The sequence below is a fragment of the Schistocerca gregaria genome, chromosome 2 (genome assembly GCF_023897955.1).
Source record: "Schistocerca gregaria isolate iqSchGreg1 chromosome 2, iqSchGreg1.2, whole genome shotgun sequence".
Lineage (NCBI taxonomy): Eukaryota > Metazoa > Arthropoda > Insecta > Orthoptera > Acrididae > Schistocerca > Schistocerca gregaria.
Window position 1 is genome coordinate 234,284,773 of NC_064921.1, and position 21,301 is coordinate 234,306,073.

Genomic DNA, 21,301 nt, shown 5'->3' on the forward strand with positions numbered 1-21,301 from the left:
TTAAAGAGAGAGACTCAAATCAGTTGTCTTGGGCTTATACGAAAACGAGCCTCGGATTTTTGATGATTCATACCTACTGATTTTTAAAACTGAATCTCCTGAATTTTGGTTTCTGATAGTTGGCAGGTATTTACGTAAGATTTTTTTTATGGAAAGTCCAAATATGATGGAACTGCTTTAATTGGCAGTAGCACATGGTGCGAAACGGATTTTCGTGCTTTAATTTTGGACATTTGTGTGTTAATATCAAACGACTCATCGCAAAACGTAGAGGTTGGAGGATCCCCCACAGTGTAACCCATGATACACAGCGATCTGTGGCAGATCTGATAACAGAGTACAGTGCTGTTGCAGTCACATGTGTTTCTGAGCACACCGTTGAGAGGCCGTTGTTGAACATGGGAGCTCCACATCACACACCCCTACATGTTCAACTACTTAAACCTACTAACCTAAGGACATCACACACATCCATGCCCGAGGCAGGATTCGAACCTGCGACCGTAGCAGTCGCGCGGTTCCAGACTGAAGCGCCTAGAACCGCTCGGCCTTCCCTGCCGGCTCCTTAGATGTTCCTGTGTTGACCCAGTGACATCGTCAGTTACGATTGAAGTGTGCACAGCGTCACTGAGTTTTCACCGTGGATCAGTAGAAACACGTCACCTGTCAAATGAATCGCTTTTCTTGTTACATTAGGTCGATGGCTGGGTGCTTACACGCCGTCATCCAAGCGAATGGTTGCACGAAACGTGCACCACGCCACAGGCACGGGCCGGTGGGGGCAGAGTTATGCTATGTAGTACTTCGAGATAGATTTCCATGGGATCTTTGGTGGCAATCTGAAAACATCATTACAGCAGTGAACATTGTTGCGGACCATCTGCATCGCTTCAGGGTTGAAGTCTGCCATGACGGCAATGACATCTTCCAGCACGATAACAGTCTGTGTTGTAAGATGATAATCGCGCTACAGTGGTTTTAGGGGCATTATAGTGAACTCACATCGATGTCTTGGCCAGAAAATGTACCCGATCTGCACCCATTGGAGCACATATCGGACGTCAGCTGCTGGCCCGTAAACCACCATGTCGTAATTTGCGGGAATTGTTTGCGCGCTGTGTAGACATCTGGTGCCCCATACTTCTGGAATCCTGCGAAGGACTTGTGGAGCCCACTCTGAACAGCAGCTCTGTTGCACTTTGTTTGAAAAGTGGAAGAACACGCTGTTAAACATGTGGTCGTAATATTTTGGCTCATCGGTGTATATATCATTACCATGCATAGTTAGCAATTGCGATGCATTGCTGCGTTTGCTACTAGTAAATAAAGTAATAAACACCATTTAATTCGAGTGGTATATATACACTATGTCATCAAAAGTATCCGGACACCCACAAAAACATAAGTTTTTCATATTAGGTGCATTGTGCTGCCATTGTGCTCCATATCAGCGACCTCAGTAGTCATTAGACATCATGAGAGAGCGGAATGGGGCGCAACGCAGAACTCACAGACGTCGAACGTGGTCAGGTGATTGAGTGTCACTTGTGTCATACGTCTGTACGCGAGATTTCCACACTCCTAAACATCCCTAGGTCCACTGTTTCCGATTTGATACTGAAGTGGAAACGTGAAGGGACACGTGCAGCACAAAAGCGTACAGGCCGACCTCGTCTGTTGACTGACAGAGACCGCCGACAATCGAAGAGGGTTGTAATGTGTAATAGGCAGACATCTATCCGCACCATGACACAGGAATTCCAAATTGCATCAGGATCACTGCAAGTACTGTGACAGCTGGAGGTGAGAAAACGTGGATTTCATGGTCAATTGACTGCTCATAAGCCGCACATCATGCCGGTAAATGCCAAACGACATATCGCATGGTGTAAGGAGCGTAAAAATTGGACGGTTGAACAGTGGAAAAACGTTGTGTGGAGTGACGAATCACGGCACACAAAGTGGCCATGCGATGGCCGTGTGTGGGTATGGCTAATGCCCGGTGAACATCATCTGCCAGCGTGTGTAGTGCCCACAGTAAAATTCGGAGGCGGTGGTGTTATGGTGTAGTCTTGTTTTTCATGGAGCGGGCTTGCTCCCCTAGTTGTTTTGCATGGCGCTAACGCAGCACAGGCCTACATCGATGTGTTAAGCAACTTCTTGCTTCGCACTGTTGAAGATAAATTCGGAGATGGCGATTGCATCTTTCAACACGATCGAGCACCTGTTCATAATGCAACGGCCTGTGGCGGAGTGGTTACACGACAGTAATATCCCTGTACTGGACTGCATTGTACGAAGTCCGTTTCTGAACCCTATAGAACACCTTTGGGATGTTTTGGACAGCCGACTTCGGGCCAGGCCTCACCGACCGATATCGATACCTCTCCTTAGAGCAACATTCCGTGAAGGACCTGCTGCCATTCCCCAAGAAAGCCTCCAGCACCTGATTGAACGTATGCCTGCGAGAGTATAAGCTGTCATCAAAGCTAAGGGTGCGCCAACACCATACTGAATTCGAGCATTACCGATGGAGGGCGCCGCAACTTGTAACTCATTTTCAGCCAGGTGTCCGGATACTTTTGATCACATAGTGTATTTACCAGTGTCACTTAAAGGATTAACAGCTGTAAATGAAATTTGGGGCACAATTTAGTTAACGACCCTTGTACATGCAAAATTTCGCAGTGATTGTGTAAAGCCAACGCACCGAGTCGCTACACTCATCGTGCCCGTAAGTGCATCAAATCGAGGCAAAGCAGGCCGCACAGTAGCTGCTTCCACGGGCGGTTCCCGCAGCGCGAACCCGCTGGTGTTTAAACAGCGAGGTCCTCCCGTCGCATCACACGTGCAAGCGTGAAAGATGTCTGGCCGCGCCGTCCGGACAAAAGCCGGTGAGCCCGCGGGCAGCCCGGCTCTAGGATTGCTGCTGCAGCGGCGCGGCGCGCCGGGGACTGGCGTAAGGAGGTGGCGAAGCCGACGCTGACGCCGGCGCCGGCGCCGGCGACTGGGGCGCGTCGCGACGCCGCCGCGCCCAAAACAAAGACGCCGGAACCGCATGCTGAAAGTTTCACCAGCCAGGCGCGCGCGCCGCTGCGCTAAAGAGCCGCGAGTTAATTACGGAAAGAAAGGGACTAACATTACGGGCGCGCAACGCCCCTCGCGAAACAAGGCGCCGGCTGCATAATTCACCGTCTCATTAGCCAGAAACAAAAACTCCGCCGGAAAGTAGTTGCTCTAAATGGATCGCGGCCGGGGAGAAAGAAGCGGAGGAGGAGGAGGAGGAGGGGAAAAAAAACACAAAAACATAAAGGAGTAAGGAAAACAAGCAAGGATACAGTTTCTTCCTTTCTTCCCCTGCCGCGCACAAAACCGTTTTCATTTCTTAAAAGGCTTTTTCAATAATTACCGCAATGACAAAAATGCATGAATTATTGCATCATTCTTCAGAGGAAATGAGGCAGCTGCTTACACGCGCGAGGCCAGTAAATACGGGCGGCCAAGTTTAAAGCAAACTGTTTCCAAAGACTGCCGCTTCTCGCGAATAGGGTGCGGCGCAAACTTTTGTAAGCGAGAAATATATAATACAGGAGCGAGTTTTCTGGAGAGGAGCGCTCCGTGGAACAGCGTTAGCTGCGGCGAGGCGGCCGCTGCTGCTGGCTGCGACCAAACTTGTCGTCCTCCGGAATTTGTATAATCACCTGTTACGCCGAGTCGGCAGTAATTTGTAGCGGGACGCAGGTGGTCTGTTGTTAGGGTGCAGCCCTCCTGTTCTGCGACCGCTACAACTTGCACCTCCTCCCATCCTCCCCCCCCCCCCCCCCCTCCCCACCCACGACGCAGTAACTTGTGTAGAGGGTCCAAACTGCATGGTCTCCCAATGTTCTCCTCGGTGTGTAGCAGACCACGTGACGTATTGGGCATTCAGCGAGTGCAATTACTGACAAACATAAACCTCGCCTACTATGAGTTAACTCGGCTGTTATAACTCGCCACTGTCCTCATTAGTTTCAGAGATTACACCGTCGTACTCGTACTTACAAGCTTTGGTCCACCTGGGATTCGCGTGTCCTAACTTTGTCCTCCAAGTATCAGAGTTACCTCGCTCCTCACTCTTCTAGAGCTCTTGTGTTTAACATTTTTCTCCTTTTATTGCAGTGTTCGGTCATTTGTGCCGTTTTTCCTCCTAACTTTCAACCAAATACACTCTTGTGAATTTAGAAGTAGTGTAACAATAACTGCATGTCAATGGGGTAGAAACGGGAGGAAGCAGAACGTTGTTTTGCAGACGACATAGTCCTGCTAGCAACGAACGCAAGGAATTGTACTAAATTGTAGAAGTCATAGAACTAGGAACACGGCTGTGAAATGAAAATCAATATAAATAAACCGTAGGTAATGGAAATAGCCGTGCTGATAGACAGTCACGTCGATTAAACATCTAGGCGTATGTTCCAACGCCAGTTGAAATGGAACCAGCGTGTAAGGTCGGTTGTAGGAAAGGCAAATGCTCATCATTGACCAACTGTAGCTCATCCATTAAGGAGATGGCGTATAAAACACTTGTTCGACCTATCCTTCAGTACTGCTAGTGTGTTTCGAATCCCAACAGGTTAGATTGAAGGAAGACATCGTAGCAATTCAGAGAAGTGCTGCTAGAGCTGTTACCCATAGGTGCGAACAACTCGCAACGATTCCAGAAATTCTACCTGAACTGAAAGGGTAATCGGTGAAGGGAAGGAGACGTTCTTTTCGCGAAACCTATTGACAAAGTTTGGAGAAATGGAATTTGCGACAGCCTGCGGAATTATCCTATTGGCACCAACATAACGTGCATCCCGTGTAAGCACCACGAAGAAAAGAGAGATCAGTATTCCTACGGAAACATATAGGCAGCCGTTTTTCCCTCGCTTCATTGCAAATCGAATATAATAAGGAATGACTAACGATACTGTAAGTTACTATCCACCATCGACCATATTGTGACTTGCGGAGTATAGATGTACTGTAGATGTAGCTGTAGTTGTAGACGTAGATGAAATTGATGAGCAAAGACGATGCTGAATGGGGGTACTTCAGAATTTATGGAAAGCTTTAAATACTTAGGAAGCAGAACAGAGAGCAACGCGAAGTGCAGCACAGAAATTAAAAACCGGATAACGATGGCGAAGTTGCGTTTTGTTAGAAAAGGAGAGTTTTCTTTAGCTATGTGGACGAAGACTTGAGGGAAAAACTGGTAACTTGTCTTGTATGGATGTCCCCATGTTTGGGGCTGAAATGTAGATGATGAAGAAAATACAGAGAGAAGGACTGGAAGTTTTTGAGTTGCGGACATGGCGGAGAATGTAAAAATTAATTTGGATAGATAGGGCGAAAGGTGAGGAGGTACTGAGAAGAGAGGGAGAACAAAGAGAACTTCTGGATGTAGCCAGAACGAGCAAAGGAAACTCGGTAGGAGGTTTACGAGGGGCGTTTGAAAACTCCGTGCAAAAATAAAAACTACTTACGTGTTTCGGGTAAACCTTTTTTATTTTTCGACATAGTCTCCTTTTAGACTTATACCCTTTGTCCAACGCTGTCCTAATTTGTTGATCCCTTCCGAATAATAGGAATAGTCCAAGTCTGCAAAATAGCTATTAGTTGCTGCAATCACCTCCTCGTTTGAATAATATCTTTGTCCCCCTAGCGATTTCTTCAAATTGGGGAACAAATTGTAGTCCGAGAGAGCCAAGTCTGGAGAACAGGGGGGGGGGGGGGGATGTGAAACGAGTTGGGATCCTGTTTCCATTAATTTTGCGACCACAACTGCTGAGGTGTGTGCTGGAGCATTGTCGTGATGAAAAAGGACTTTTTTGCGGTCCAATCGACGGCCGTTTTCTTACAGACCGGTTTCCAAACCGTCCAATAACGATGATAATATGCACCTGTAATAGTTTTACCCTTTTCCAGATAGTCGGTGAGGATTATCCCTTACGAATCCCAAAAGACAGTCGGCATAACCTTTACTGCCTTTTTTGGTGCAGATTCTACCTTGGTAGCCGGCCGCGGTGGTCGAGCGGTTCTAGTCGCTCAGTCCGGAACCGCGCGACTGCTACGGTCGCAGGTTCGAATCCTGCATCGGGCATGGATGTATGTGATGTCCTTAGGTTAGTTAGGTTTAAGTAGTTCTAAGTCCTAGGAGACTGATGACCACAGATGTTAAGTCCCATAGTGCTGAGAGCCATTTGAATCATTCTCCCTTGGTAATCCATTGTTTAGATTGTTGTTTGTCTCAGGAGTATTGTAATGTATCCATGTTTCATCCCCAGTGACGAAACGACGCTTAAAGACCTGTGGATTCTTCCTGAACAGCTGCAAACAATCCTTGCAACATTTCACACGATTCCGTTTTTGTTCAAGCGTGAGCAATCGCGGAACCCATGTTGCGGATATCTTTCTCATGTCCAAATGTTAATGTAAAATGTTATGTACCCGTTCATTCGAGATGTCCATAGCACTAGCAATTTCACGCACCTTAACTCTTCCGTCATCCATCACCATATCATGGATTTTTATCACTGATTTCTGGAGTCGTAACCTGCACAGGGGGTCCAGAACGTTCAGCATCACTTGTGCCCATATGGCCACTCTGAAAATTTTGAAACGACTTATAAACTGTTCTAATCGAAGGTGCAGAGCCACCGTAATGTTTATCAAGCTTCTCTTTAGTCTCCTGATGTGTTTTGCATTTCAGAAATAAATGTTTCATCACCACACGAATTTCTTTTTCGCGCAATTTTTTTTTTCTTTCTCAAACTTCCTTGATTCACACGAATGACGAACTCAGAGAAATAGCCCAATGTGGTTGAAACTTGGTGTACGTTCTTTCCAAAGATGCTACTAACTAAAAATGACCTCGATATGCGCCGGTGGTGCCATCTCTCGGACTCTGCGCGGACTTTTCAAACGCCCTCGTATTACTAGAAGAGGAGGGCTTGTGAATACAGTCCTAAAAGAGTGTATGAAAGGAAGGAAGACGAGGAAGGATATATTTCAGAACCTTAATGATGTGCTGCACACAAGCGCGTACAGCACATAAGAATAAAATGTACCTGGTAACATATACCAGCTGATCAAACGTATCCAGACTCACTTATATGTTACAAAATTGACCCCTAGATGTCACGAGAGACGTACCCGCTAGTACAGAAGGAGGCAGTTACTGCAGGATGGGTCGATCAGGAAAGTTCAGTGACTTTGAACGTGCACTGGTCATTGAATGTCACGTGAGTAACAAATCCATCAGGTTTGGTTCAATACTTCTAATGCGCCCCAAGTCGAGTGTTGTGACTGTGGACGTGAAACGGGAAGCAACAACTATAAATAAAGCAAGACCAGGTAGACCTCATGTATTGACGGACAGGGATCGAACATTGCGGGGGGTGGTTATAAAAATATCGTATAAAATTGGTGAAAGCAATCACTTGTGAGTTTTGAAGTGCTACCAGCAATCCAGATAGCATAATGGCTGTGCATAAAGACCTAGAAAGAATAGGTGCGATGGTCGAGTTATTCCTCATAAACCACACATTTCTGTAATCAGTGCTAAGAGTCACTTGAAGTGTAAAGACAGATGCCACAGGATCGTGGATTGAAAACGAGTGTTTTGGAGTGTGAATATCGTGTGGCAGTCTAGTGGAACGACTTGGGTTTGGCGAATACCTGGATAACTTTACGTGGCCATTATGTATACTTAGTGCCAACAGTGAAGAATGGAGGAGGTGGTGTTATGATAGTGTTTTCGTTGTTGGGGTATGGTACCCTTATGGCGCTTAAGAAAAGCGTAAATGCAGTATATTAACTCATGTTGCAACATTGTATGGTGTATACACTGCAGGAACAGTTTGGAGACGATGATCATTTCTATCATGTGCACATTGTCGTAAAACAGCATCTGTGGGGCAACAGTTTGTGAACATCATCATCTCTGAAATGAACTGGCCTGCCCAGGGTAACGATGTGAGCCCAATGCAATACCTTTTGCATTAGTTAGAACGTCCAACATCAGTACCTTCTCTGTTTCCGGCTCTTGAGGAAGAATGGGCTGCCATTCCTCTATAGACATTCAGACACATCATTGAAAGTGTCGCCATCTGAGCTCAAGCCGCCATAAAGGAAGGGTGGGCACACCCCACATTAATGTTCACTAATAGGTGTCCAGATAGCTTTGATCAGATAACGTAGCATAAAACATAACGATGATGGTGATGATATTACACCGCCATAGATTTCACCCATTTCATCTCTCATGACATCAAGCACTCTCCTGTGTGGATTTCGAACGGCGCCAGGAATTTTGCCGGTTTGTTGTGCAGCGCCTACAAGATGATCAAACGTTTTTGCAACGGATGCTTTTTACTGATGAAGCGACTTCCACCATCCACGGTAATGTGAATTTGCATAATATGCATTATTGGTAAATAGAGAACCCTCATTGGCTTCGACAGGTAGAGCAATAGCTACCGTGCACTGTTAATGTGTGGTCGGCATCGTCGTAAATGTCATTGTGGGGCCGTACGTCATTCCGGGTATACTAAATGGCAATAACTATGCGCAGTTCCTGCGAAACGTTCTGCCCATTTTGCTGGAGAGGTACCACTAACTACGCGTCAGTGCATGTGGTTCCGACATAACGGCAGTCCTGATCACTCTTCCCGTGTGGCTACAGAGCTGTTAAACGAAAAGTTCCCGGATTGTTGGATAGGACGGCGTGCTGAAGTTGTGGCCAGCCCGGTCTCCTGATTTGACCTCTCTTGATTTTTTTTTTCTGTGGGGAGCAATCAAACATAAAGTGTATGCTCAAATAGCAACTACGCCAGACGTTGTGAAGCAACGTATCATCGAAGCGTGCGCTGATACCTCACGTGACACCTCGCAGCCGTTCACAAATCATTCGAACGGCGACTACAAATGTGTATTGCAGCAGAGGGGAAGCATTTTGAGCACATGCTTCAGTAAAGTTTTGTATCATGTACAGTATGTATTTAGCATCTTTGTGTGTCTTTGCTTCGTATTGTGATCAATAGTAAATATTTTCAAATAAAAAACAAATACGTACGAAATAATTGTGACCAATAAAGGCCTCCTCATTTACATTTGTATTTCAGTTACTTAAAATGTATTAACATCTTGTAGTATTTTAATACTGTATGTTTACTGTTTTGGTATCACAGTTGTCAAATAACTGAATAGTACTTGCGCGACATCGTCAGTTAATTTCTGTGCAAAATATCGCAGTATGTATTACTATTATGGTGTAAATGGCCGTGTTTGTGTAAGGACGGACTCGCGACGTTTGCCGTGTGCTCTACAGAACAGGAAAGGTCGCATTGGACAATGCCGTTTCGAAGGACGAACACGATACGAGAACATATCTGTGTCTCAAAAACTATTCGCCTAAATATTATGATATACGCATATTTGAAATCGACTTTTTAAGCCCATAATGTTACGCTAAAATTCAACATAGGGTTCCATTTTTTAAAAAAATCAAAGATGGCCTCATATCTGTGTAATAAAAAATAGCACAAACATGAAATGAGATGTGTTCAAATAGCCCTTGTCCCTGCAATTCACTGTCGAAAAGGCATCTGTGTACTTATTACGGTTGGGGAGATACAAGGTGTGTTATGCTTTAGCTGCCTCACCCTGTATGTATATGTACACACACACACACACACACACACACACACACACACATACACACATGCATACATTATTACATAGGGTGGTGAGAAAACGTCTGAAAGACTTCTCAATATGTTGCAGGATAGTGTGCGCTGAGAAATAGTTGTTTAGAAAGAAATCTATGTTTGCGCCGTTTCCGAGGTACTTCGATTCGAAGTTAGCCACTCGAGCCGTTGCGCGTACAGATTCCTGCGGCCCGCCAGAGACAATGTCGGCAAACGTGTTATACGTTTGGTTTCCTAAAACCGAACAAGTGTGCGAAAAAGAAATTGAACGTGGAACGGTAGTAAGGATCAAACTCAAGCCAAACGCCGATCACTGTTGTGCGCTATTATCCAAGCCACGAGAACAACGGCCACTGCTGTAATTTTATATGGCGGGCCGCTTGAATTGCTCGCACATCGGCCTGATTGGCGAACTTCAACGGTAATTAACCCTGAAACGGCGCAACATTTCGAATTTTTTCCTTAACAGTAATTTCTCAGCACAACCTACCCTGTAACACTGTTACAAGCTTTTCAGATTGTTTTGACTACCCTGCATACATTTCTCTGTGTCACTGCGGAACCTCGAGTTTTGACTCACACTGTAGAATACGGACCACTCTCAAACAGGATGAGCACAAACTGCGGCAGATTTGTCTGTCTCATTGTTCTGTAGGGAAACACTGCTTACCAAACTGTCGCTGCGAAGCCATTAGCACTTACAGAAGAATGCACTTTAGGGCTTTATACGTCCAGCGATTCAACTTCCACACTTTGTCCCTAATACGTAATCGAATGCATACAGATCTGACTTTGTGACTCTTAGGTTTTATGCTGATGAATTCTTCTCGGGAAATAAGTCGACCAATAATTACGTTTCGCGCGACATTTCAACAGGTTTTTTGCTTATCATCTTCTGGCGAAAATAGGCAGAAGTTGACTAGTAAGAAACCTGTCTAAACGCCGCTCGGCTGATTTCCCGATAAGAAGTAATCACCTCAATTTGACGAGAAAGTCTGGATACATACTTACGATTACGTGCTTTTTTTGTATGCACCTTTGTACCTTGTTAGCTACACTCTTCCTGTCTTCTGTGATTTGATTTTTCAAACTTAAAATAAATAAAGCAACTAGAGTTAATTGCTGTAATGGGGAAAGGGCTTTAGTGTCTCAACGACAGACTGGATAACTGGGCGTGTCATATCGTAATACCACTGTCTGAAATACTGTAAATTAAAACACCTTGGCTGAATGAATACAAGAGTATTATTTATCGTGTTGTGTTACGTTACAAATGTACCTACCGATTACAATGGTATCCCAGTAATTTTAACTGAAGAAGTGTTACTTAAATTTTGGATAAGTTGTCGGTTTTTGCACTTTCTTGGTTGGTGGAATACATAACTGTGTACCACTATAGTAATGAGCAGTTTTGAGCGTTGGGACAGCAGTCTCCTATACCTGTCTAGTGCTACCATTTAGCGAAAAGCTCTCAGAATGGGGAGAAAAATACAGTGGACCGTGGGGGTAGATGTACAGAAGGTTGTGAGCGATCGTCAGCGGCTAGTGTCCTTGTGTTTAGCGTTGCATATTGTCGATCATGGGGCCTCGGGTTCTATTCTCGACCAGTCGAGGAGTCTCTGCGTTCGAGACTGGGTTTGTGCATCATTATTTCATCATCATCGATGCGCAGATTGCCGAAGTGGCGTGAAATAAACAGACTTGCACCAGACCTCTAACTTCCCCGAAAAGGACTCGCACTCAAATACGTCGTACGCGCGTATCGTTTTTTTTGTGAGCGATCAGGCTCGTGTTCATAGCTGATACGGTGCGTCAGTTCCATAAAAATCGTGTTAAATCATCACCTTCTCCGTTCCAAGAACGTCTGATATAACTAAATGGGTTTTGTTATACATCACAGAGACTATTTTGAGACATGCGGCTGTCTTTTACATAATTTGTGTCTGGTGGAGCGTATATGCTTCAGCAAGCGTCATAGATGGTAGGAAACATTGATATGTGATATCTCAAAGCAATCTTGAAATTTAATGTTGAAACGTTGTGTGCGGTATTTCATGTTTTTAGCTGTCGCAAGAATAAAATGTTTTGGTACTGATTTGACACGCTTTTTTCCGTAAGTGTCCTCCGTATAAAATCACTGTTCAAACAAAAATTTAACTTTGAAAATCGTAGGTACACATGGAAACATGATTCTCCTTAGGTTCGTGGAACAGACCACCGATTTTCAGTATCGGTAAACTTTATTTTTTTAGTAGTGAAAGTGTATTAGTGGTCAGTTATTGATCATGACGGAAGACAATTTTTGACAATTCGTTTTTCAGGTGTATGTAAAATAAATTGTAATCAATAAAAAAATAGTTTACTATAGCGGTTGAAATAGAGGAGTACAAACACAAATCCCTCAATTGTTATATCTGAATTAAATGAATTTAAAGTGCAACACCGCAACGAATACAGAGAAGTGCGAGTATAGTGCGGGTTAGTCGTGTAATGCAGCCACTGACGCAAAATGTACCAGTTTTAAGAAACGATCGCCATTTCGTGGTGAACATGCTCTTTCGTTAATCACGCTGTTAAATGGTTCAAATGGCTCTGATCACTATGGGACTTAACATCTATGGTCATCAGTCCCCTAGAACTTAGAACTACTTAAACCTAACTAACCTAAGGACATCACACAACACCCAGCCATCACGAGGCAGAGAAAATCCCTGACCCCGCCGGGAATCGAACCCGGGAACCCGGGCGTGGGAAGCGACAACGCTACCGCACGACCACGAGATGCGGGCACGTCACCTAGGGCCACTAAAACGATGTAGATTTTCTCTACTATTTTAACAACTGTTTTCAAATGACCATAAATAGTAGTCCTAAAATAAGAATGACTTACTTTTTTTTCTTTCAAACAATTACCACAAATTGTCATCAGACTATCGGTTTCGCTCCATGGTATGTTAGCTCGCACCTTCTTAGCAACAACACTACCGGTACGTGTATTCCGCTGTCCCGTGCCGGCGGCTTTATCCTAGCCACTGGCTTCGTTGTCCTGAAGGATGCTAGTCTCAGTGGGGAATTTGACGTGTCGTTTCTGACGGAAACGTCGTAGTGTGTGTGTGTGTGTGTGTGTGTTTGTGTTTCAGAAACGCGGCCATGTTTTGATTGCAGGCGTCCGTGAAGGAGGCGCGGACGCGTCAGCTGGTGTCGGAGATGATGCGCGGCATGGACGTGAAGGTCCGCGCCCACTACAAGGCGGACACCCTGCTCATGGACACGCTGCCGCACCTGCTTCGCATCATCGTGCCCAGGGTCAGGCCGGTGAGTGAGTCACATCACAAAGTAACGCTTTTCCAGGTTCGCCAGCGCCTACTTTCCAATTGTTGTTGGCACGTCGCGGTTTCGGCTGAATTCTGTCATCACGTGCCTGTCACATGTCACAATAGGAGAGCAACATCTGTATTGTAGATAAAAGATGTTTCTTTCTGTAACAAATCGTTGTAACATTTATTCATTTTCAATGCAGACATTTAAGAATTAAGTATAAAACAAAACATCCGGTAATTGGCCGCCACACCTTTCGTGGCAGAAGCGCACTCCTCTGCCGAAATTTTCAGTAATAGTTTTGCACGAATGTCGTAGTGTTTCGTTAATCTTGTTCACTGCATGTATGGGACAGAGTGCCTGTGACGGTGGCCATCTCTTCTATGTCTTCCTACAGTTCTTCTTCCACTGTATTTATAATTTAGAGCGTTTGCCGGGAATCTTTCTCCCTTCTTTCTTTTATGTTATATATTCCTAAATCTTCCCTTATACCTTCATTCCTTTTTCGATACTAATGGGATGATGACGCGAATTGCAGCATCTGTCATTCAGCTATCAACCTCACGTGCCAGTGGTGTAGCCTGCCAAGTAGACGCGGCTCTGACGACCGAGTATTGAAGTAACCATAACGACGAGTAGAGAGGAAATTCTGTATCAGATTCTCACATATGTGAGTTTGGAGGTTTGGCTGGTAAAGCTCAGAGATGGCAGTCCCATCACACGTCTTACCAGCGATAGGCAATTACCCCATTCATGGACTTAATAAACGTGCTTGCAGTACTCAGTATGACCTCGGAAACAGGTGGGAAATACAAACAAGAGAAAATGGGGTGATGAAGCTTGGAAAGTTGCCGTTTGGAACATTAGGGGAATTGCTCTTATGGAAGTAGAATTAGCTAAACATTTGAAAGAAGAAGAAATAGATTTCAAACCAGTTATGGAAACAAAGAAGAAAACATCTGCAACTATTCAGACGATTATATGTGCTTTATAACGGAGCAAACCAGTAACAAAGAACCAGTAAAGATGTTCCCATCTACATTGATAGAAGATGGGAAAATAAAATGCTAGACTATGAATATGTAAATGAACGCATTGTAGAGGAATTCTAAGAATAATCGGACTTTATGCCCCAGAAGAAGGAAAAATTGACGAGTTCAAGGCCTTCTACAAACATTTATAAGTGACCTTAAACATATACAATAAAAATCAGATTTTACGTATGGGAGATCTCAGTGCCAGAATTAATAATATACCTATACCATAAATAATTGGCGTATTTGGAGAAAACGGATGTAATGAAAACGAAAAAAATATTCAACGATTTTACTACCTTTAAACATTTAAAAAATATCAGTAGTTTCTTTAGGGAGAAAGGTATACACAAATTTACCTGGTCAGCAAGAGGACATATATTTATTATACGTCATATAGTAATAAATGAGGAATTTCCTGGACAGGTTAGACATACCAGAGTTTATCGAGCAGTGGATATTGATGTTTCGTTGATACGTTGTTCAATTTCAACACTTAATGCTTGGGTGGTCGTGGGCTTGTTGACAAAAATCTGAGACTTCTGAGAAACCCACAGTAATAAGTCCATAGGTGTTAAATCCTTAGATCGTGGCGGCCAGTTTTGTTGTGGTCTTCAGTCCAAAGACCGGTTCCATGTGATTGTCCGTCCTAGTCTCTCCCGCGCAAGTCTTTTCGTATCTGCATGACTACCGCAACTAGGATTGCCAGATCCAAAAGTAAAAAGAAAGAAGACATTTCGTCCTAAAAGCCGGACAACCTATATCAAATCGAAATAGTCAGTTGGGTACCTCCAATCGATTATTAATAATCAGTAACAGCCAGTTATTTGTGAGATGAACCTTAAAAAAAACAGTCACCTGTCGCCGGCCACGGTGGCCGAGCGGATCTAGGCGCTTCAGTCTGGAACCGCGCTGCTGCTACGGTCGCAGGTTCCAGTCCTGCCTCGGGCATGGATGTGTGTGATGACCTTAGGTTAGTTAGGTTTAAGTAGTTCCAAGCTCTAGGGGACTGATGACCTCAGATGTTAAGTTCCATAGTGCTCAGAGTGATTTTTGGAACAAGTGGTCAGTCTTTTTATTGATCAGTGTTCTCCGTAAGATAATTTTATGTCAAAGTAAACTAATAGTTCTTTATTAAATTAACAGTTATAAATGTTTCTGGGACGAAACACGAACAGATATTCAGTAACTTTGTGCTTTTCAGTCACATGTCTTTTTCGTTAATTTCGTGAAAATTTGTCACTGACCAAAGAGTTTCTCATCCAGCTTAGTTTTTTTCTACACAAAATATCTGCAGTTCCTACTGTTTGTTACCAGATAGGAGCATGAGCCAATGTCATCACTTGAAGTGCTTTAATTGGATTCACATTTCCCGGTTTTTAAGTAGTCTTCGGTAATTGTGTGGATATTATTCATCTTTCCCCGAAATTCTTTCACCTGATTTTGATGTGTCTGTGATAGTCGCCTTAAAATTCCGAGAACTTAGATTGGACAAAAGTTTTGTCCAGTCTTTCTGTTACGCCGCTCACTGATAAAACCTAGCGAATGTGCAGCGCAGATTAGTACACTGCCCAGCCACATTACTCTCACCATCTGTCAAAAGCCTGGATCTAACCACGCTCTGCTGCGCGGACCGCTGCGAGACATGTAGAATAAGGGCCAGTGAGTTTGAAGGTACCTACAGGGATGTAGAGTCATGCCGACTCCAGTACCATGGTCAGATGCTCCAAGTTTCTTGTTTGAGGATCAACGGCGCGAACAGCCCGATCTAGCTGGTCCCACAGATTCTTGACTGCGTTTAAATCCGAGGAGTTTTATCGCCAGGGGAGTACGGTAAACTCATCCTGGTGCTCTTTGATCCACGCATGTGCATTGCGAGATGTGTGACATGTTGCAATGCCCAACTGGTAGATACTATTGTGACGACGAAAAAAAAAATTGCGTGAAATCTGGCGTCGCAGGATAGAGCGGATCAGTTTATAGTTGTGGAGGGGGGCCATAATCAGTTACTGTTAGTTGCACACAGACTTTTATTTTGCTAAGAACCACTTAATTACAAATTGCCTTAAAAGGATCAAATTAAAACAATACTGCTGAAGGCCTAGTTAAGAAAACTTGTGATACCTCCTGGGCTGAAGGCCCAAAACCACCTGAAGGCCCAAACACAAGTTATAAAAATTGCTTTAAAGAATACACGTGGCTGAAGGCCTTACTTAAAAAAAAATATTTCATGTAAATACTCGGCTGAAGGCCACGCACTGGACATTGAACAACTCAGAACTTAGGGCCTGGATAACAAGAATTTCAGATAGAACAAGCTTTCAAAATTTTAGTTATTAAACAAATCAATCTCCAAACCTTAAGTCAGCTGAAGGCCTTATCTTAAAATTAAAACAATTAAATTAAGAGATGGCTGAAAGCCTTGCACAGTACATCAGACTAAAATGAAAATCACAATCTAAAACCAACAGAGCCGTGGTGCTCAGAAGTGTTCAAAGGGTCGGCCTGAGGAGGTAGCTCTAATGTAAGGTGACGTGAGACAGGCAGCCAAGAGTAAGGCTAAATAATCGGATGGCAACCCGACCCACGGATGGCTGAAGGATCGACTAAGAACGTAGTCAATTCCCTTCCGCCCGACCAATATCAGCCAAGGACGAAGATACCAGCCGCATTATGTCTTCAGAATTGGCGTCTATGAACAGCCAAGGCACAATAATCGCTTTCAAGAAAAAAAGGCTGTCGAACTACACGCCATGTCGGACAGCATCAACACAGTGAGGAAAAACACATTGCCGGAAAACTACGCTAACGAACAGAGCAGGTAACTGGGGTGTTAACGGCCACAAGGTAGAAAATACCGCTGGAGCACTTCACTGATAAGTAACAACCAATTTAATAGTTTAACACCACACAGGAAGACGGCTGCAAAATTTCGCTGACTCCAACACACTATACGTTGCTGCTAGCCAGAACGGCCCAGGAAGCAACAACCGATAACAGGTTACTTGCTCACTCAACTTCAGTGTGCAGGTTCCGTGGGCAACGAACTGTGTAGCTCTCGCAACTAGTGCCTCACAATCTGACCGCGTGTGCACGCCACCAGCGATCCCGGCCTGACCTCGAAACGCAGAGACTTCCTCGCTGCTCTGTCTCGAGCGACCGACTACATGCAGCACGCAAACAGCATTAAAATAGGTGCTCAGTCAAAACCACAAGCTACATATGGTTCCACGAAAACACTTCCACAAACAACTCGAACAGTACTAAAACCAGTCACTGTGAAACAACAAGGACGAATCACTGATCGACACACACGGAGAACCCAGAAGTGGTCGGCAGCCAAATACACGTCGCCCGATGAGACGACCGACCGAGCGACCAACCAAGGCAGTCCCCTCTCTAGTCAAGTGTGTCGGCAACGATCTAGCGATTCTGGACCTCATTGCTGCTACGACCCGACTCAACTCCCCGACATACGACGACCCGGAAATACTAGCGGTCGCTCCAAATATAGTACGACAGTGCTCTTATCGATAAGCTCTGCTGCTGCCACTCACGGACAGGCAAGTCAGCAACTGAGTGACGCCAGTAAATCGAATAAGAAATGAGACAGCAGTATCGCAAAGACAAGATGTCAAGCAATGAACGGCATGAACATGAGCCGTGCATGGCTCACTGCGTGTAGTGGAGGACATGATCCTCAAGGATGGATGCATACTTGGGTCAATCCATTGTGCTATGCAGAATGACGAGATAACCCAGGAATGCCATGAAAACACTCCCCAGACGATAACGCTCCCTCCTAAAGCCTGGACCCTTCCGATGATTGTTGCAGGGTGTTTAGTTTCAGGCGTTTCACGCCGACGACCATCTCTCCGATGGACCAAAAAACGTGATTCATCTGGAAAGACCATTTGTTCAGTTGGGGTACTGGGGGGTAGATTTCAACTTTCGTCGCCGATGAACAGTACTGTGCACGATTTCATGAACCAGGCGCCTGCTGCGACGGTCCTTACGCAGCCACGTTCGCTGAACGGCGTTGAGGAGACGTTGTTGGTAACACCTTTGTTCGTCTGGGTGGCCAGTCCCTCAACAGTTGCATGCCTGCTTGTCCGTACACAACTCCGGGTCGTCGTTCGCCCCTGTCATCTATGGCCCGTGATGCGCCACGGTTGCCTCGGTGCCGGTTCTTGGATAGTGCCATTCTGCCCTGCACGGTATACTTTAACCACAGCGGCACGCGAACAGTTTAGAAACGTAATGGTTTCGTAAATGCTTTCACCCATGTCCCGAAGGCCAATGGATGTGCCCTTTTGGACGGCAGGGAAATCGATGCGTTTCCGGTAAATCGATGCTTCTCCTCATTACGACAACGACTGCACTTTTTCCGCGTTCCCCTGACATGCTTCGTATACCCTCCACGGCTGGTCCTGCCACCTGTCGTTTGTGAGTGGTTATGGCACGTTGATGTCCAATACAGGCAGTGGTCACATTAACATGACTGGACCATGTGTAATTCTCCTTTGCTCTACAGTTTGTCAAGTCGTGCGGAAGCAACGCGTGAGAGTGGTGTGGCGGGGGCGGGGGAGCATCGGCTGATCAGCATGTTCTACTTTGCCTCGCTTGCTCTGCGCGTAGCGTGGTTATGATCGAAAAGCCTATCAAAAGTCGGACGAGCAGGACTTGCATATACACTGCGGGGAAAAAAAAAATGGTTGACCTGGAAAGACGACGTCGATTTTGATCTGATGACGACATATGTCACCTGAGCAGTACGAGGTGCGACAATAAAGTAATGAGACTGATGTGAAAAAAAATGTTGCTCCTTCAAAGTAGTTCCATTCTGATTGCACACACTTCTTCCGGTGCTTCTGCCGTTGATGGTAACATTTCTGGAACTCATCTTCAGTAACATCCTCTAAGACCCTCGTCACAGCTTTTCGGACATCTTGTGTTGTTTGAAGATGGTGCATAATCGCGGTGCACAATCCAATTATCAACAATGTTGGCACGGACACGAAGAACTCTTTTACGAAGTTTTTCTAAAATTTCTTTGTAGTAACATTGGTTAACTGTTTGTCTAGGAGGCACCCACTCTTCATGGACAATTCCTTTGGAATCAAAGAAGCACAGAAGCATACATTTCACTTTTGACTTTGACATGCGAGCTTTTTTTGGTCTGGCTGATCCCTTTGAGCACCATTGCGAACTTTGGCGTTTTGTCTCTGGGTAGTACTGAAAAAACCAACTTTCATCACCAGTGATAACACGGCTCAACAATTCTGGATTGATTTCCGTTTGCTCTAACAGATCGGCTGCCACATTTTACCGTGTTTCTCGCTGTTGTGGTGTGAGATTTTTGGGGACCATTTTTGCACAAATCTTTCTCATACCAAGATCTTCAGTTATTATTAGACGAACCGTTTCTCGATTGATGTTCAGTTCATCTGCAATCATTTTCTCGGATAATATTCGATCAGATCGAACGAGTTCACGCACCCTGGCCAAGTTGACATCCGTCCGTGAGGTCGATGCTCGTCCACTGCGGTCTTCATCCTCAACATTCGTTCTGCCCTCATTAAACATTTTATGCCAACAAAAAATATAACCTCGTCTCCAAAAGCCTTCTGAAGCTTACCGTAAGTTGTCGTCGCGTTTTCACCCAATTTAACGCTAAAAGAAATGGCATACCGTTGCGCAATATTATGTGGTTCCATTTGCGTGATGAGAGACACAAACACGTGTTAACCTATTACAGCACAACTCACGTCTGAGCAGTTGCATCGATGTGCCACTTGGACTAGAAGCAGATTATAGACCAAGGTCAAAGATATTGTTCCAACCCAAGCTTGCAGGGTTGCCATATCATGCAAAGAAAATCAGTCTCATTATTTTATTGTCGCACCCCGTAGTAGATGTGCTGATAATGGTTCCAACGTAGCGTAGCGGCACAACTACAAGAGCGCCATCTGTGTCTCCCCTGTAAAGGGAACGATCACAGCCAGAAGGCTCAGTGTGGTGCAGACATGTGAAGCAAGCAGGCAACCATGCCACTGAGACGCACTCGTGCCTCCTACAGCCAAATGAGGTAGTTTGAAATGGCGGGATGATCCTTTCGGTGAATTTCCACACAAATTGGACGTGTTGCGTCCGTTGTGTAACGATGCTGGTATCAGTGGTCACGTGAACGTTCGTACACGCGTCGAGGTGATTCTCGACGTCCACGCAGCACAGGTGCTCGCCAGTGTCGTCGTATTATAAGGGTAGCAGTGGCAGGTCTCGCAGCTACCACAGCAGAGATGAGAGGGTTTGTGAGCCCAGACGTGTCAACACGTACTGGAATGATCCGGTTACTGGCAGTGGGACTACGGGCATGGAAACCTCTAGCGCGTCTTCCACTCAGGCTACAGCGTTGACGTGCACGGCTCGACAGGCGCCGCCCAGAGAAGGTGGAATGGCGCGACGTGGTCTTCAGCGATGAAAGGAGATTCAGCCTGCACGCAAGTGGTGGTCGTTTCCGCGTACGACGTAGACCTGGTAAGCCCTGTCTCTTAGAGTGAATTCATTCAAGACAAACTGGCCCCATCCCAGTTCTTAGGGTCTGGGTTGCGATAAGCTACAACTCTCGTTCACTTTTAGTATTTCTGGAGTAGACTTTAATCAGCGCTCGTAGGTGCAGAATATTGTTGGGCCCGTTATTTGGCCATTCTGGCAACAGGAAGATAATGTATTGTTCCAACATGATAATGCTCACCCACACACTACCCAAGAAAATCATCGTGCTCTGCAAGACGCGAAGCGACTTCCCTGACCAGCACGATCTCCGGACTTGTCTCCAAATGAGCATGTGGGAGATATGATGGGCCTACAATGACTAGTGTGGCTCGTCAGCCACCAACTCTTACAGAACTATGTGAACAGGTCGAGCACACGTGGCATAACGTATCCCAGGACAGCATTCGCCATCTGCACGATCGACTGGATGCCAGAGTCAGTTCCTGAATTGCCGCCATGTACTGATATTGCTGTTTCAGCATGGGTCGATACCTGATGGTACCTCAAAATCGCTCATGCTATTGATTTGTACTCCAAATGTACTGTTGCAGTAATAAAACTATACTGATCTGGAAATCCCTAAAAGGGTGCCGGCCGCGGTGGTCTAGCGGTTCTAGGCGCTCAGTCCGGAGCCGCGCGACTGCTACTGTCACAGGTTCCAAT

At 45.2% G+C, this 21,301-nt stretch overlaps 1 protein-coding gene across 2 annotated transcripts in view; it reads left to right on the forward strand.

The window, feature by feature from the left end:
• LOC126336764 (chromosome transmission fidelity protein 18 homolog) overlaps positions 1-21,301 on the forward strand; it is a 443,331-nt gene that overhangs the window by 144,599 nt on the left and 277,431 nt on the right. For both annotated transcript variants that reach the window (XM_050000773.1, XM_050000774.1), the window contains exon 16: positions 12,897-13,046. In XM_050000773.1, coding sequence (XP_049856730.1) covers positions 12,897-13,046 — 150 coding nt within the window. The remainder of the gene's footprint in view (positions 1-12,896; positions 13,047-21,301) is intronic.